Source organism: Sphaerodactylus townsendi, linkage group LG07 (genome assembly GCF_021028975.2).
Source record: "Sphaerodactylus townsendi isolate TG3544 linkage group LG07, MPM_Stown_v2.3, whole genome shotgun sequence".
In the NCBI taxonomy this organism is placed as follows: domain Eukaryota; kingdom Metazoa; phylum Chordata; class Lepidosauria; order Squamata; family Sphaerodactylidae; genus Sphaerodactylus; species Sphaerodactylus townsendi.
Window position 1 is genome coordinate 104,399,840 of NC_059431.1, and position 19,168 is coordinate 104,419,007.

General features: G+C 43.9%; 1 protein-coding gene and 1 long non-coding RNA gene across 2 annotated transcripts in view; one reads left to right on the plus strand and one right to left on the minus strand.

The window, feature by feature from the left end:
• LOC125436290 (neuronal acetylcholine receptor subunit alpha-7-like) overlaps window positions 1-19,168 on the minus strand; it is a 152,353-nt gene that overhangs the window by 36,964 nt on the left and 96,221 nt on the right. Inside the window, 2 exon segments of the mRNA XM_048503169.1 lie at window positions 8,507-8,593; window positions 10,464-10,658. Coding sequence (XP_048359126.1) covers window positions 8,507-8,593; window positions 10,464-10,658 — 282 coding nt within the window.
• On the plus strand, window positions 6,946-10,314 carry LOC125436292. Its single transcript, XR_007245039.1, has 3 exons — window positions 6,946-6,957; window positions 7,080-7,082; window positions 10,036-10,314. It is a non-coding gene; the product is annotated as an uncharacterized LOC125436292 (long non-coding RNA).

Consider the following 19,168-nt stretch of genomic DNA (forward strand, 5'->3'; position numbering starts at 1 on the left):
TCTGTGATATACCTCTGAAGATGCTAGCCACAGATGCAGGCAACTTGTTAAGAACAAGCTCTACCAGACCATGGCCACACAGCCTAGAAAACTCTACAGAACCTTCACCTCTTAAAATGAAGCCATTCTGCAACACACTTCAAGCAAGGGGCATACTTGGGGCAGAGGGAGGGAAGGTTTTTGTTGGGGACTGGGGAGGGAAGGGTTTTTTTTCATCAGAGGGCCTTTTTTAAAATGAGGTGGGCTGTCTAAGGCCTGATTCAATAATGGCACCGAATTGGACACCATAGATTTGGATAGCTCCAAATTGGACACCATTGATTCGGACCTGTCTTGGTCCGAATTGGCCCAAATCAGAGGCGATTCAGACCGAATCGTTGATTCGGAAGATCCGAATCACCAACCCTAGCTCCTGTTGTTGAAGCTGTGAGCAGGCTTGTCCTGCGTACAGCAACATCATTTGAAGTGGAGATGACATGTGAGGCAAATATTTCGCTGCCTTGATTTCCATGATGATAGTGCGTGGAGGAATGCCGTCATGGGTGAACTGGCCCTGAATACAACCTAAATTATCCCACTTTTTTCACCCCACATGGCAACACCTCTGCTTAGACCATTTTTTCCTTCGGTCTAGTTCTCACTGAGGTGGCAAACTTGCATTTGGATTGAACCACTTAAGACAGTAATTTTAACAGGCTTGAATCTTCTTTCATACTGAAAAAAAATTCTTCCACTAAAGAAACTAGGTATCAAGAAATGAGGATTCTGCTCTAGCCCACGGGGGGCTTTTTAATAACACAGAAAAATCCTGGGAAGAAAAAGAGTTTTTTTCCCCCCGGCTTCTGTTGCCCAAACCGATTCGCAATAATAAAAACAGAAAAGAAAGGAAAAACAAAGCGACAGAAGGTTCAATAGTGGTAGCAGCAGAACCACTTTGAGCAGATGGGACAAGGTGAGAGAGGACATTATCCTATTTTCCTTCCCTCTAGCCAGTACTACTCACTGTGTATCTTTTGTTTTGTCAAAACAACAGAAGCACAGTTCTAGGAGTCAACCAAGCACAGGTCTGTTAGTTCCTTGAGGTACTTTTTGTTCTCATGGTGTGTCACGCCACAGGAACTTACACAAGATGTCTATTATAAGGCTGACAGTATTGTCCTCGGCCACCTTATGCCAGTTGGGGCCGCAATTGAGAAAACGCACATCAGTCACGCAATAAGGCATGAGAGAACTAAGCAGCATAGCTTCACATAGAGATGCTCCAATGCCTGCCAGTTCGGCTCCCATCTTGTTTGCTAATCACAAATAGCGAGCCAATCTTTCAGGATGCTGTTAGTGTGTTCATCAACTCATCCACAGTTGTTTAGCTAGTTGTTACAAAGCATGTCTTCCTAACAGTTCACTGCAGCCCGACAAGCTTTTTACATACATGGGACTCGCTCAGTCCCATGGAGTGGTGTAGTGGTTAAGAGCAGATGGGTTCTAATCTGGAAAATTGGGTTTGATTCCCCACTCCTCCACCTGAGTGGCAGAGGCTTATCTGGTGAACCAGATGTGTTTCCACACTCCTACATTCCTGCTGGGTGACCTTGGGCTAGTCACAGTTCTTCGGAACTCTCTCAGCCCCACCTCCCTCACAAGGTGTCTGTTGTAGGAGGAGGAAGGGAGCCTTGAGTCTCCTTACAGGAGAGAAAGGTGGGGTATAAATCCAAACTCTTCTTCTTCTTCCCATCCTGGTCTTTTCTGCACTGCTGTTTCTTGTGCCAAGCAATTGCATAAACAGACAATTAAAACAGTCACAAATCATATCAATCCGTCAGTAATGGACACTACTGCATTGGGAGAAAAAAAAGGGATACAAATCTACCTGGCAGATGGCAGAGCCATTTAGTGCCAAACTGAATCAAACCTGGTGACGGGCTCATATCTGACCATCAAAGTCAAAAACGGTAAGCAAAACTGTCAACCACATTTGCCACAAAATTTGTAGCATTCCTAATTCAGGAAAGTTTGAGAAGGGAATATAGTTCAATTACAGATTGCACGCTATCACATCTAGAAGTGCAGGATGTGATATAACAGCAAAAACTCCAGAGCAGTAGCCGCTCTGTGACTTGAATGTGTTGTGACTTTGCCCAATGCTGCTAACCCTTCACACAATTTTGTAGAAATGTAGAGACTGCCAGATTTACGGTAGTACAATAAATCTGTTAGTCTTTAAGGTATCACAGGAACCACTACAGTTCTGGAGAGCAAATGCGGGACTTTTTCTTACATTAGGAAAACCTGAGTGTGCTTAGCAGCTAAGCAGCATTTTAAGAGCAGATTTTTAACACACATTTTGGGTAAAGCTTTATCGACGATGGCTGATACAATATTTGGTAATTCTGCCCTCATTTAGCTTCCCTTGTCCTCAGCAAGACTATCATGTATTCAAATTTCATTTTCTCTCATCATGACATCATTCTATTCATTCCACATCCCTGATTTGCTGGAATCGTACATGTGACTATACCATTAAAAAAAACTATAACCAGAGTGAGGAAAATATTGGTGAAGCAATAAGCGTAAAGAAAAACAATGGTACAACAGAACAAAGGGAAATATTAGGGTTTTTTCAGGAAATATTTCTACCCCACTGGAATTGCTATTTTTGACCTGAAGCTCAAAACTGCAGTTATTTGGCACTCTCCCGAACAGAGTGATTATTTCTGGAAAACACTGTGTAATCCTAAACCTCTTCTAAATCCACTGTAGTCAATGGGATTAGAATGGTGTAACTCTGTTTAGGACTGCATTTAAACAGTGCGATCCTAAACACATACACTCAGAAATGAATCCCATTGAAAGCTGCGTTATTTCACTTTCGAAGGAGGGCACGGAGAGCAGATGACACACAGTCATCTATTGCCCCTTATATTCATCCAAAGCATTCATTTGTTCTGCTTGGTCTCTTCCCATGCATGACAATACAGCTCAGGCTTCTCGAAGAATAATAGACCATCACGCTATGCCCCTAATCCCTTAAACATATGCCAGGATTCTATATGCACACTAAAGCCCTCCACATTCATTCATATAAAAAGCGGCCCTGTTGAAGCATGGAATATTTTTAGTATACCTTTCTAAAGGAGGGGAGGGGTACCTGTGTAATATGCAGATTACCGATGAGCAACTCTGTATGTCCATTAAGAAAAAGACATTACAAAACCAATCTGACAAGCTTCTACTCTCTCTCTCTCTCTCCCTCTGTCTCCTCCCCCCCAAGGAAACACCCCATCAAGCTACTCTGGAACTTTCTCCCGCTGTTGGAAGTGTGAAGGCAATTGGGTACCCAAAAGCATGCTGGCAAGCTGCCTCAGCACTTGGCTCACCGGAGTCCAAGGATTTCTGCGAGGGCGCTGCTCCAATGTCAGTCATCGGCGCTGCCAGAGCTATCTCTCTGGCCCCGGCAGCATAACGAGCCTCATTGGATCACAGATGGCTGAGCTTGGCTCTGGCTGAAACATCGTCTTTTAGGTACCACTGCATTGGAATATGACTGATGAAGCAGAGCCCTTGTTCAATATAAATGAATGCAGCCTCCCTGGCTTTGTGTCTTGCTGCTTTCTCCACAGATTGTTAATGGATTCTTACAGTAGCGACAGCTTTCGTTTCAGCCAACAATTTTGTAGTAGCGTTTTGTACAACCGCTAACTTATCTTTGTCCTTCTAAAGGATGCATTTTTTGCCTGCTCCGGTTTTTATACATGATTTGGAGAGATCCAGGGCCAGATGCAGAGGCGTTCCGGGCGAAAATAGCGCCCAGGGCATGACCGGTTCCCCGTGCTCCACCCTTCCCGGCTCCCTGCACCCATTCCCCACATGGCTCACCGCACCACCACCCCCACACCCCACTTACAGCAGCTAGTAGGGAGGGCAGGGAGGGGAGGGCTCAGTGGCAGGTGGCCCAGGCAGGTGACACGGTGGCAGGTCGTTCCTGCCCTTCCCGGTGAGGAGGGCAGGAGCTGGCCTGTCATCACACCACCCAAGCTGCCTGCCACAAAGCCCTGCCTTCCCAGGCCTCCCCGAGGAGGGCAGGAGCCAGCCTGCAGGGAGGCTGGGGAGGGCAGGGCTCAGCAGTGGGCAGCTCAGGCGGGCAGCCCTAGGTGCCCCCTACATGACCAAATAGTGTGCACCTTGGAATATGGGATGCCCTGCCCAGATGTGTTGTGACTTGAATGATCCAGGGCAGCATGATCTCAGATCTTAGAAGCCACGCAATGTCGGCTCTAGTTAGTACTTGGGCGGGAGACCACCAAACAAGTCCAGGGTTGCTGTGTAGAGGCAGGCAGTGGCAAACCACCTCTGTTCGTTTCATGCCTTGAAATTCTATGGATTTTGCTTGCAGCTTGACAGAACTTTCTAGCACCATCAAACCCAAGTGTATACTCTGATTACTTGCACACATGCTAGTGAAGTTAAACAGGATTTATATAAAATTGATTTAGAACACACACTCTTTGACTCTTTCCACCTTTCTAACCCGTCTAGATATAAGTTTGCAAGCAATTTTTATGGAATGATATCCCCATTTCATGAAAAACTTCCAACTGTCCATTTCTACTAATTAATCACATTAAAACGACGGGACGGTTTTGGTTTGGCCAACCAGCAACTTCACTTCCACCACCAGGTCTGATTTCTTGACTTACTTTTCATCTGCAATTTTATCCAATATCCTCTCCTGCCCCTCTCTCTTCCTTCTGGTTTTTTCTATCTGCTTAAATATTTTTATCTTGCCTTTCCCTCCGCTTGCCATACTGAAACCCTTCTAAGAAACCCCCACACACGAGATCCAAAAACCAATTTTGAAACAGCAGATTTGCAATAACAGAAAACTTAATCAACAAAGAAGCCATCACAAGAGCGCAGCAGCAGCTCTCCGCATCCAAATTGCTCTGTGGAATAAAAAATGTTCTGCATCCTCTCCAGAAAGAAATTAGAGATGAGCAACTCTTCGCCTCGTCTGGGAAGGCATCCCAGAGCTTCAGGGCCTGGCTCCTCCCCTAGTACTTGAGACAAGGCCCAGGCCACCTGCTATAGCTGCCACAGCACTTATGTAAATACAAGTGGTCTCTAAAATATGTGGTCCGTATATTAATACATCGGTTGGCATGTGTGTGAAGAAAGAACCGACGGTGAAAATGCCCTGTACACAGAGAAATGTTACAAACACCCCTTCCCAAGCTTACCTCTATCAAGGATGTGGCCATAACACCACCCCAGGGGATTATGGATCTTCAAGTGGGAGACCCGCAAGAACTTGAGAGGAACATCTCATTTTTCCCTCTGCCACTATTTCCTGTTTCCCTTCCCTGAAAGCCCCTCTTAGCTCCTCCCCTTTTTCTGCTTTCTTGTCTCTTTTTCACCCACCAGCACCCCATATTCAGTTTTCTCCCCTTCCCCCGGCAAAAGTTTCACTAAGCTGGGCAGTTCCAGTCACTAGGCCAGGCCCAGTTGCACAGTGTAGAATCTACAATGACCTGTAAGGGGTACCTCTGTTTCTACTGTATCCCCATCTGCACAGTATTTCCTTTTTCTTCCTTGCAGGCCCTATATCCCCTTTCCATGCTTCCTTCTCTCTTCTCTTCCATCAACAGTGGTGGGATCCAAAAATTTTAGTAACAGGTTCTCATGGTGGTGGGATTCAAACTGTGGCATAGCACCAATGGGGCTGGGCGGGGCCGGGCATTCTGGGGGCGGGGCATTCCTGGGCGGGGCTGTGGTAAGGATGCAGCCGCTGCACCGGTCCTTGGGCGGGAAACGAATGCACGCAGGCGCAGGCTGCCACGCACGCCGGTGCACCTCCTGCTAGACTGCTTCAAGTTCTCCGCGCTACTGCTGAGAGGAGGGGTGTAACTAAGGCAAAAATCACATGGCAAAATCACCAATTAGTAACCCCCTCTCGGCACACACAAATTAGTAACCCCCTCTCGGCACACACAAATAACACACGTGCTACTGCTGAGAGGAGGGGCGTAACTCTGGCAAAAATCACGTGGCAAAATCACCCATTAGTAACCCCCTCTCGGCACACACAAATAATTAGTAACCTACTCTCGGGAACCTGTGAGAACCTGCTGGATCCCACCTTTGTCCATCAACCTATGTTTTATCTCCCCACACAGCTTCAGCTATATTTATGATTCTAACTGCAGCTACATCTTACCTTTCTTCACAACGGGGACTCAAAAATTTTACATCATCATCTTCCATTCTATATTCACATCAACTCTGTGAGACAGGTTAGGCTGAGAGTGCGGAACTGGCCCAAGATCACCCAGCAAGTTTCCATGGTAGACTGTGGATTTGACAATGGGTCTCCTAGATCCATGGTGGTGAACCTTTGGCACTCCAGATGTTATGGACTACAATTCCCATCAGCCAATTGGCCATGCTGGCAGAGGCTAGTGGGAATTGTAGTCCATAACATCTGGAGTGCCAAAGGTTCGCCACCACTGTCCTAGATATTCATCTGAAATTACAGCCACTACACCATACTGTTTTTCAGGTGCTGGGAATGGGCAGGCTGTACATTTAATAAAATAATAAATAGATAAATTAGTCTGGATCCAACCCATTATGTTCTCTGAGGGGATATCCCAGGTCAGACAGAGAAGCATCTAGTGAAGTTGCATATTTCCCAAGTACACCCGGCTGAAATTGAAGGAAGGGGGAATTAGATCTCCCATTGGCCATGCACGATTTCCCCTGACCTGCAGCAGGGGGGAGGGGGGGCCTATATGCCTCATTGTGGAGCTTCATACGTACAGGCAACTGAGGGAGCTGCCGCAATGCCATCATCCAGAGAGAAGGCAAACAGACAGCAATTGCTGCTGTTGAATAGTTACAGGTCTTGCCAGAGCTAGAGACCCTCAGCAAATGTCAACCACTGACTCAGAAATCATGTTGGGGGTTGCGAAGAGTTTTGGACTCTAGAAGTATGAATAACAAGGGATAACTTAATTTGTTGAAGATGCAGCAATATGTTTCAGGGTTGAATTACCTCTTGATTACATTTGAACTGTCTCTGCTAGGAAGTGCTGTGCTTGCAGTGATGCCAAGTTCTGCCTGTAGTGTCTGATCTGTCTGAGGTACTAGTGGCGTGTAGTGGTTAGCATGTTCGACTAGAATTTGGGATACCTGGGTTCAAATACTCATGCTGTGAGAAGTTCACTGGGTGACCTTGGGCCAATCACACATTCTTGACCATAGGTGTCAAACTCGCAGCCCTCCAGATGTTATGGACTACAGTTCCCATCATCCCCTGCCAGCATCATGCTGGCAGGGGATGATGGGAACTGTAGTCTATAACATCAGGAGGGCCGCGAGTTTGACACCTGTGTTCTTGATCTATCTCACAGCTTGTTGTGCCACTAAGATGGGGAGTACTTGGAGGAAAGGTGGAATAAAAATGCACTCGATATATAGAGTTATTTTTTCTAGCACATAACATTACCGTGTGCATGTTGCAGATATGTGAGTCTTCGAAACATACCAGGAAAAGAAAGTTTTGCCCATTAAAGAACATTTGCTCCAGGTTTTTTCTTCTTCTTTTTTACAATGCGAATACAACTTTATAATGTTATTTCTTTATTTTGTGGTATTATACTTATTTTTGCAGATTGGCTCGACAAAGAATACGAAATAAAACCATATCCGGAGGTTTTATTGCCTCTAAAAAGCCTCTATATAAGCTTCTTGTTACTTCACTTGTTGGATTTAAATATCTCTGGATTTATTATTAGAAGAAATGAAGATTGGGACTGCCACAATTATAAATCAATTGTCACAATTGTCAATCATTTGCTTATGACTCAAGTATTGAGTTTATGTACGCCAAGGTGTAGTATCTGTTATAGCACCCAGACATATTGGCAGCTCCCATTTTGTGGCATATTGACATTCTGCAAGGTTTCTCCACCTAGTAGCCTGCAGGCAATTATTACTTGCCACAATCCATAAGGCAAATGGCTTATTATGTTCCTGGTCTACAGCCTTTTCCGCGTCAGTTATTTACAATGTATCTTGCCACCAAATTCTACATTTTTTCCTTTAGTTCTGCCTATTTTTTCATTTTTCCTCTGTTGTTTTCCCGAGCACTTTTACTATGATTTTTTTCTATCCATTTCCAAGCTAGATTCCCTAGAGCATGCAATCATATTAAAACAGTCTATTTCTCCATGCCATCTCCATGATCCTTATCCATGCCCCCAAGTTATCGCCCAAGTTCTCCTTCAGCCATTAATGTAAAGGCACAGATATAAGCCAGGTTGATTGTATTAGCTTTATCAATTTCATTCCAAACGAGCAATGTCATGTTAAGGCAAAGACACAATATATGCACAGTTAGGAGAGAGTGAAATTGGCAATGCAAATTGCTTTTACAGAAGGAAATTGACAAGAGGCAACTGCAGTAACCATGATACTTTTCTGCAGTGGTCCCTTGTCACAATTAACGTACCTATTAAAGGAACGGAATCTGAAGTCGCAGGCATGATCTCTGCTACGAGCAGCATGAACACCGTCAGGGACAAGAGGACTGTAATACCTGTAACAGTCATGTAAAGGAGACAAATGGTAAGGTAGGAACAGAACTCTGCAGTGACTTCCATTTCAAATATGCATTCCCCCCCCCCAAAAAAAATGGTACAAAATGAGCTATTTCATATTCATCTTAGTCCTAATGGGAAGAATCAAAATGAAACACTATCTTCATCAGCTGACAGTCTACCTAGCTGCATCAGAGGGAGAGAAGAAACAGAAAGGTACTGTCCCATTCGGCTGGGGTAGCCGTTTGGCTGTTTCTTCCCAGAATGCTCTCCTTCAGCAAATATTTCATGTGGTCATCTTCAATATATCTAATTCTGAACACCACCCTAGAATGCAAATAAGGATCCCACAACACAGAGCCAAGTACAAATCAAGGATGGGGGAATGAGTTTTTTTCTGCAAGCTCACAAGAACTAGATTTGCAGTAAAACCGCAAAACTGAATAAACCCACAGCTAGGGAGTGGGTTAAAAATTGCCACAAAATGGTGAACCCAACCTGACATCTTGTGAAATCCCGTGAGATCACAGTTAGTAGTGTCACATATAGAGCGCGAACCTATTCAAAGCAGCAGAACTGAGGAGAAAAAGGGTCAGGGAGAAAGGAAAATGGGGAATTGGGGGTCAAAGGGCCAGGAAGAAAAAGGCTGAAAAGTGGGGAATGAGGTAGAGAAAAAGGAAGGGTGTGAAAGTGCGAGCTACAGGGTGAGGGAGTAATGTCTGGGAAGACAGAAGGGCAGTGTGGAGTATAGGATTTCTCTCTGCTGTGAGTTTTGCGGATCCTCTGCCGGCAAGCAACTATGAGGTAACAAGTATACAACAAGTAGCAGTGATCAGGATGGTTGGGCTAGGTCAATCTTATCAAATCTCAAAAGCTAAGCAGGATAAACCCTGGGCCCACCCACCCGCCTGCCCGCCGGTCCATCCGTTCATTCTATTTATACCGCGCCTTACCCCAAAAGGACTCAGGGCGCTTACAATGGCATAAAGCCTAAAATCATGCATGAAAATCACAGAAAACCTAAAAATAACAATCAATAAAAAATCGTAAAACCATTTAAAACAAATCCAGGTAAAAACCCCAAGTGGCGAGACATATTGTTGTTTCTTCCCACAGGGGGCGCGTGATCAATTTTAATGCTCCCCCACTGTTAAACAAACCCCTGTATGTAAAGTAGCCTATTAGGAAGAAAGCTACAGTGAATCTTTTTCTCCGGTGTGCTTCTTTTGTACATGCAGGGTGATTTTTTTATTTTTGAAAGAGGGAGACGTAGATTCAAAACTGGGAACACCCCCTGTGGTCTGAACGGATATAATTCAGAATTTTGTAATAGCATACATGAAATCCTGAACAGAGTTACGTCCTTCTAAACCCAATGAATGCCACAGACTTAGAATGGAGTACCTCTGTTGAGGACTGCGCTGTCAGCCTATCCCCTGAGTTTCCTGATAGCAGAATTGAGCGGTGCTACTCAGAGTAGAACAAGTGGTCTTGTACAGCAAACCCCCACCTTCATGAAGAAAAACTCCACACAGCTGTTTCATTCAAAAGAAGGCTGTTACCATTGAGTTGCTCTATGTACAAGAAACTATATACAACTTAGAATAAGCAGGAATATTAAGCAGTCCAACAAAGTGCTTCGCCATGCACTTGTTTCCCTAAGGAACACAGACACAGTACAATACAGTTGCTTATATACATGGTTCAACCAATCATTGTAAAGGTCACTTGAAACTGGTTAGAACCGGTTTGTTAGCTGTCAGATCATTCCTTTCTTGCTGACTCATACCTCTGCTGGATAGGATATGATCACCATGATCTAACTGTCATGACATTTCCATAGGTGGGATCCGAGGCCTCAGCTCTTACCCAAAGATATTTTTTCCCCAGAGTCAGCTGGCAGCAAGAAGACAAGCAGGGCTAAGCCTGAGATCAGGACGCAGGGAATCAGCAAATTCAAGCCATAGTAGAGGGTGCGCCGGCGCATTGTCACTGTGTAAGTCACATCGGGATACGGCTCTTTGCAGCATTCATAGTACAGTTCATTCCTTTCTCCTGGTACGCCTGCACAGAAGCCAATTGGGAGTATGGAAAAAACAAACAGGTAGTCAAATAAATGAATGAATATAAAAGAAAAGTTTAAGTGAGCTTCATTTTCAAAAAGTGTTCAATGAGCAGTCACAGTATCTATCTGCCTTGTTTTTTTGTTTTCCTTGAACCTTTCCTTCAAAGAACTCAGAGTAGAATCTCTCCGTATTTATCCTCACAAGTCAGCCTGAGAAAGAGTGACTGACCCAAAGTCAAACAATGAGATTCATGGCTGAGAGGTAATTTGTCCATTACACTAGCTGCCATACTACTCAGGAACTGCTGAGCTCGGGAGCTCGTGAAACCAATGAAACATTCAGCTAAGCAGTGGCCCTTTCCACACAAATCTTTTAAAATGTTTTGAGGCAGGAAATAAAATGTTTCCTCCATGGAGTTCTGCATTGTTTTCACCCCCAAATGTTTCATTTTCAGCCTCAACATGTTTTAAACGAATCTCCCTTTAAAACGATTCTCTGGTTGAAACGTTTTCAAAACATCTTCAATTGCTGTGCGATCTATTTACTTTGTTTCCCATGGTTCTCTGCTTTCCCTGGACTTCTTCCTGGGAACCATTGTCTGTTTATTTTCAGTATTTCTCTGTTCTTTTATTTTTTAGGGGTGTGTGTGTTAATCTTTGAAACATTGAGCATGCGAAGAGTATAGAATGCTGCATGAGGCGGTGAAGCGTTAAAGCTGATTCAACACAGTATTTTTTTTTAAATGAAAAATCACCTAATGGCTGCCAGGAATCATTTTGAGAGGTGCGTGCAGACATACATTGTTGTAAAGGGGAGTGGTCTGAAAACGTTTCAGAAACGTTTTAGGAGATTTGTGCAGAAAGAGCTAGTGTTGTTCTGTTAAGGCAACGATCATTGTGCAAGCACAACCACTGGGCATGGCACAATGAAGCTGTCCCTCCCCCCCACCAAACAATTGTGGTGTGAAGTCGTTACGGATGACACAATGAATGAGACGAGACGCAGCGATATCATCCGGTGGAGAGAAGCCAGTGGCGATATAGCGTGATCGATGGATCTGGCTAATCTGCCGAGCTGGGGTCCCTGGCACCTTTTATTAAGGGTTTGGGGAAGGCGGGAGAGCGGGAGATTGTTGCACGATACATGACTGATAGGGGCTGCGTACGTGCGGGAGGAAACGTTCCTGTCTGGGCCTAATCCATACCTGGGGGTATGTACCTTTTGTCCCTTTGTCCGGGGCATCTTGTGACCCGTGAGTCATGGGGGTCTTGTGACAGGTGAGCGTGTGCGCCCAGAAGGCAACAGATGGCGCAGGCATTCCTGTGCTCTGTCTGAGGCTCTGCTGGGTTCGCTGGCTCACCCCTACAGTGGTGCAACCATGAGCATTTACCATTTCCTGCTTTGAAATATAATTCTTTAACTACATTACTGAGTTTGAAACATGCAGATCAAAAGCTAGAACTATGCCTTATGCAAGCAGAAATAGCTGTTTGGATACAATAGGGTTATTTTTATACAGCAGCCCAGTACTACTTTTAAAACAAATTTCTGCTAATCTAACATATTTCACAGTTAGCAAAAGTGGAGCACGGAAAATACACCAGTATGGTTTTCTACAGGGCTTATTTTTTTTCCCCTTTGAAATGCTAGTAACAGTGAAAGAGAAGGCAATTTTGCGTAGCAAAACAAAACTGTGGCTGAATGGATACATCTTCTCTCCCTTCCTAATGCGGCCACAATCCAAATTTGAGCTGCATAGTCTGTCCCTCCCCCCACCAAATAAATGAAAATGAATTATTTTTGCCACATCCATTTTGGTCCTTTGATAGACTGATAAATATTTAGTAGGATATCATCCCTATGTCACAGCATAATGAAATGAAAAATAGAAAATAAATTGCATAGCCAGTAATGTACATTAAGAAAAATTACACAGATTTGTCAATTTGAATAATTCTCTGCTTGCAAATTCTATGCTGGCAGAAGGGATTTCCATCAACAGCACAGGACTTTCCCATCTTCCCCTCCCACTGCAGCCCCAAATGCCCCTCACAAATTCTGGTCCTGGGGGACAGGAGACACCCAGAAACAGGTCAGTGAGTTAGGTCACTGCAACCATTGGGGGGGGGGGTATTGGCAAAAAACTCCCCCCTCCAATCTGTCAGAAGAACCTTTGGCTAGATCTAACTTGTTGAATGCAGAAGTCTCCTTTCCTGGCCCGTCATCTGTATTTCCCGACTGCAAGTTTGGATTTCAAAAGCAACAGATCGACTTGGGAATGAGGTAATGGAATGGTAGAATGTACTGCACCACTTTCAACTCTGGACTGCTAGGGTAGAGAGGGGTCACTTTTTGATGCCCCCTCCCCATAATATAAGAAGCACCTGATTGCAGAGCTGGAGAAAATAATGCAGGTTTGTGTTTGTAAGTAGTTCTTCAATGAGTGGAGCATTCAGCCTAGGCCCTAGAGCAGCGATTCCCAACCAGGGTTCCGTGGTACCCTGGGGTGCTGTGAGCATGTCCCGGGGTACCGCGGCAACACTACCAGCCCCCCTCACTTTTGTGGTGTCTCCTGCTGGTGCCAACAAGGACATGGAGCTGGCCCAGGAGGCAGGGCCTGCCGCAAGGTCAGCAGCCATTTCCGGTCCCCCCCCCCAGTGCTTCCCTTCACCCTGGCAGGGGAAGGGGGGTGGCAAGCAGGGGCACTGGGAGGGGAAGGTGGGGGGATGGCAGGGGTACCGTTAGATATGAAGAGTGAGGTCAAGGGTACTGTGACATTGAAAAGGTTGGGAAACACTGTCCTAGAGTCTGAAGTGGTGTAGAGGTGGTTCAGTGGCCAATCACACACTATTCTGCTGGCAAAAGAGGGAGAAGAGTCCTATTTTGAGCAAAAAACTGGGGATCAACAAAAACCATGTGGGGCAGAGACTGCAATGTAGAGGGGAACTAGAGAATCAACTGAAAAGCAGATAGGATCCAAGCCACTGCATGCCTTCTTCAATATTATTTGTGTATCAATAATTCCACATTGTACGTTATAAGTCTATTATGCATATAAACGATGTTTGTACAAATTGCCTACAAACAGCACACAAATTGTGTTAAACAAACAAATTGTTAATGCCAGCAATGAGGGCAGTCTGAAACTGTTCTCACTGACAACATCTAGAATCACAAATAAATGGAAAACAGCAAATTCATCCATCACTAATACTAATCAATTTATATCCATTCCTTAATGCTTAGCTACAATGCCATATTGTACAAGGGGAGGGGAATAATGGGGGCTCAGAGAATAGTGGCATGCCTAAAGCCCATTTTGAGAGTGTTAATTTCTTCCCCCCAGCTTCATTATTACTATAGGATGTCGAGCATCCAAGTTATTTGGAGAATTCTGAAGAGCTTGTCCTTAAGCTATCTTTATGGGGTCCATCCTACCCACCCTGTTCTTTCTCAATAACTGCCGAGCACAAAATATTTTCTGCTCTCTCAAGAGATAAGAGGAAAGCAAAGTCTGCTAGTGAATATTTTATCCATCTCATGGGGCTCATAGGGCTCTCTGGGCATTTTATTGTGTACACATACTGAAAAATCTATACAAATCTATTATCCAGTCTGGAAAAAACCTTTTGAAGAACACTATACAAAAAAACCATAAATCCCCTTCCACCGCCTATACTTCTCTCTTTTCCTGCCAGCCCTGTACTGACATTCTATTGACGCAGCCCCAGCCCAATTTTTAAAGTGCATTTGGGGGGGGGGGGGCGCATTACAGGATGATTGTGTGGTTCTGGAAGGTTAGAGTGGGATGGGGATGGTTTTAAAGTATATTCATTATGGTTTTATTATTGTTTTGTGTGTGTTACAACTGTGACCTCCCCCAGGAATTTTGGTGATGGGTAGGCAGTAAGTATACAGTAAATAAATAAATAAAATTCTTAAAGGATTGACTCAAGTATATGCCATTCGTTCTTCCTCTAGCACAGTGATGGCGAACCTTTTTGAGACCGAGTGCCCAAATTGCAACCCAAAACCCACTTATTTATCGCAAAGTGCCAACACGGCAATTTAACTTGAATACTGAGGTTTTAGTTTAGAAAAAACAGTTGGCTCCAAGGCGTGTGTTACTTGGGAGTAAGCTTGGTGGTCGTCGGTGGCTTTGCTCTGAAGCAACCGTGCAACTCTTCCAACGGGTGAATCACGACCCTAGGAGGGTTTACTCAGAAGCAAGCCCCATTGCCAGAAACCAAGCTTACTCCCAGGTCATGCTTTAGTTCTTCGCATGAAAATCAGTGGGGTTTAACAGCGCTTAACAGGGTTACCTACACTGCTTCCCCAAAACTAGGTCTTAGGCTTAATGCTAACAATCGAGCCCAGCGGCCCAGGCCAGCCTAGATGTGGGGGGGGGGGCGCACTCTGTTTGTGCGTGCCCACAGAGAGGGCTCTGAGTGCCACCTCTGGCACCTGTGCCATAGGTTCGCCACCACTGCTCTAGCAAACTTTATGAGAGTACTGCAGAGTACTATAATAAGGGGCTTTCTGTTCTTCAAGAGCATGCATCAAGCCCTGTCAAAACTCTCCATCAAAAGCAAGCAGCGATCAATAGCTATTATAAATGTCTGTGGTACTATATGATAGGTTGCTATTCTCTCGTGTTTTATAGCAGGGATGATTTGAAATGATTCATGCTGTTTTGTTTTTTGCACGGAGTGAATATTACTTCTGTTTTGGGAGGGTTGATGTCACCCTTCTTGAAAACTGCTGTTAATTTTCATTGACCTTATGGATTCTCCAGTCAAGCCATAAAACAAGTCTGAAGAAGTACGCACACCTGGGCTAAAATCTGTTGGTGGATTTTTCACTGTGAAATTATTCCTCGGTCTTTCAGGTTTCTTTTTGAAGGACGTGCCACCTGAGAACCGTTGATACTGATAGTGCCTGGGAAGAATGTGTTGTTTTCCTTTGGGTTCATTTGCTGGGCCAATAATTCATACAGTTTGAATGGAAACTAATGGTTCTCACAGACACATTTGATGAATAGAACATCAGCATGCATCCTGACAGCAACAGTGGGATAAGATTCGACTAAACAAAAATAATGTTTCAGAAGAGGCAAAGAAAAACAGGAAATTTGGCCAGAAGAAAAGCCCTCTGGGCAGGAGGAAAGCGATCTTCCCATCCACACACAAAAATGAAAAGAAATGAAATACATATATAGAAATGCTCCAATCAACTAAAGTAGAACCTTAGAGACCAACAAGGTTTTGGGAATTATAAGTTCTGAAGAGTCGAAACTCTCTTCATCGAGCACTTCTACTACAGACCAACACAGCTACCCTCCTGAAAAAAATTTTTAGTACATCCCTGGTGTGAGCAAAGATCCAATTATAACCAATGCATACATGCATCAGAATTATTCAACTACATAAAAGGCAAACCATGTTCCCAACAACTCATTCCTTAATTGAAAAGGCTCTGGGAGATGTAGTGAGAGCATCATTTCCTGAGCAAAGAGGAGTCAACTGAGCTACAAAATATACACATAAACACTTTCACACCCCACCACATCAATACAAAACACAAACATGAAATACCAAAAAAAGAGAAAGAGAGAAAATAGCCAAATAATGACTTCCTGCAGTCTCATTATTGAATTCTAATCCATTCTAGGTTAATGCATCTAATTAAAATAAAACAATTTTTCAGCTATGCATTTTATCATTTCTAATATTCTGTTTCAGTCTGCTATTTTCTTTTAAATCTCAAATCCTGCTATTATTTCTCTTCTACCATATTTTTTCAACAGATAGTCTGTAAAAGCTGCCCAGTTTTCTAGAGATTTCCCTGTAGTACTGTCCTTTATTTATTTATTATTTTTATTTATTTATTGGTTATATTTCTATACCGCCCTCCCCCGAAGGGCTCATAAGGTTAATTTTGCTATTTCTGCACATCCTGTGATCTTTTGTATCCAATCTTCCTTGGTTGGTACTTTTTCCTCTCTCCATTTCTGAGCGTACAGTGTCCTTGTGGCAGTAGAATAGAATAGAATAGAATAGAATAGAATAGAATAGAATAGAATCTTTATTGGCCAAGTGTGATTGGACACACAAGGAATTTGTCTCCGGTGCATATGCTCTCAGTGTACATAAAAGAAAATACATTTGTCAAGAATCATAAGGTACAGCACTTAATGATTGTCATATAGGTCTAGTAAGCAATCAGGAAACAATCAATAGTAATAAAAACATAAAATGTAAAATCATAAAATAAAATGAAATGTCAGCACAGGCTATAGTCATACAGTCATAATTGGGAGGAGATGGGTAATAGGAATGATGAAATTAGTGAAGTAATTATATAATAAATATATTATAAATAGTTTGTCATTATCGAGGGAATTATTTGTTTAACAGAGTGATGGCATTCGGGAAAAAACTGTTCTTATGTCTAGTTGTCTTGGTGTGCGGTGCTCTGTACGACGTTTAGAGGGTAAGAGTTGAAACAGTTTATGTCCAGGATCGCGAGGGGGGTCAGTAAATATTTTCACAGCCCTTTTTTTGACCCGTGCGGTATACAGGTCCTCAATGGAAGGCAGGTTAGCAGCAATTGTTTTTTCTGCAGTTCTCATTATTCTCTGAAGTCTGTGTCGATCTTGTTGGGTTGCAGAACCAAACCACACAGTTATAGAGGTGCGAATGACAGACGCAATGGTTCCTGTGTGGAACGGTATCAGCAGCTCCTTGGGCAGTTTGAGCTTCCTGAGTTGGTAGAGAAAGGAGCATTGCTTTGTTGTGCGGCCCTTTTAATGACATTACGATATTAGGTGTCCATTTTAGGTCATGAGATATGATAGAGCCTAGAAATTTAAAGGTCTACTGTTGTTGATACTGTGTTGTCTAGTATTGTGAGAGGAGGTAGGATGGGAGGGTTTCTCCTGAAATCTACCACCATTTCTACGGTTTTAAGTGTGTTCAGTTCTAGATTGTTCCAGTGGCACCACGAGGCTAGTTGTTCAACCTCCCGTCTGTATGCGGTTTCATCGTTGTCTCGAATGAGACCAATCACTGTTGTATCATCTGCAAATTTCAGTATTTTAACAGATGGATCATTTGAGATGCAGTCATTGGTATACAGAGAGAAGAGAAGTGGTGAAAGTACACAGCCTTGGGGGGCCCCTGTGCTCATTTTACAGGTGTCTGATGTAATTTTTCCTAGCTTCACCTGCTGTTTCCTATCTGTTAGGAAGCTTGTGATCCACTTACAAATATGCTCAGGTACTGCTAGCTGATTTAGTTTGGTTAGAAGAATGTCCGGTCTGATAGTATTGAATGCTGAACTAAAGTCAACAAAGAGGACCACTACCATAAGTCTTTTGGCGTTTCAAGATGCTGCAGGATACTTAATTGCAAAAGGCATAATAACAGCATCATCTGGCGATCTATTTGCTCGGTATGCAAATTGCGAGGGGTCCAACAGTGGATCCGTGATGGTTTTCAAAGGGTACATCACTAGCCTTTCAAAAGATTTCCGCGCTACAGATGTGGAGCAACTGGTCTGTAGTCGTTAAGTTCCTTGATGGAAGGCTTCTTCGGCACTGGGACGATAGTGGAGCGTTTGAAGCAGGAAGGAACATAGCACATCTCTAGTGATTTGTTAAAGATTTGGGTGAAGATGGGGGCATACACATATACATGAAAAGTAGTCTCTATTGATTTGGGATATCATCTCCCATTAATCCCAGCAGAAAAACTTCAGGCTTTTTCTTCATTGTTATTTTCAGAATTTTCTGCATTTCTTTAAGTATCATGTCCCAAAAGGATTTAGTCTCTATACATAGCCACACATATGAAAAAAATATCCCTCATCTTTTTGGCATAACTGGATCACAATTCCCACAATCGTAAACTGCTTTTGTGCGGAGTCCTCCTGTCATGCCTTGCCTCACCACCTCCGAGAAATGGCCTCCCAGCCAAGAGTCACCAAACCTGTGGGCCTGGGGGAGGGAGAAAGTTGGGCAGAAGCACAGCCTTTGCAGCCCTAGTCTGGGCTGCAGAGAGACTGAGAGGGCCTGGCCAACCTCCATCACCAGAACAGAAGGTGGGAAGGTACCTGAGAAAGGTGGTGGGAACTGGGAATCAGTGGTTGTCAGAGGCTGCTGGCTCCCCCCTTTGCAAAGTCAGGATCCCCAGCTTTTAAAGGGGCCGAGATGCTCCTATGGAGATGGGGAGGTCTTTACATGCTTCACTGATTTTCCCTACTACCCGGCATGTTTGGTGGGGCACAATTTCAGTGTTTGCCCCAGCATCATTTCCTGTGGACACACCCCTTGTATAATGTAAAAGGGGCAGGACCCACAGATCACTGTTGTTTACCGTTCAGGGCATGACCAGAACAACAGTTTTTTTATAGCCCATTGTGTTTTTTCGCACAATGAGCTTTATAGCTAGTCAACACCTAAGTGGCCACTTGAATCTCTCAATGAGTCACTACTCTGGATGTACTTTC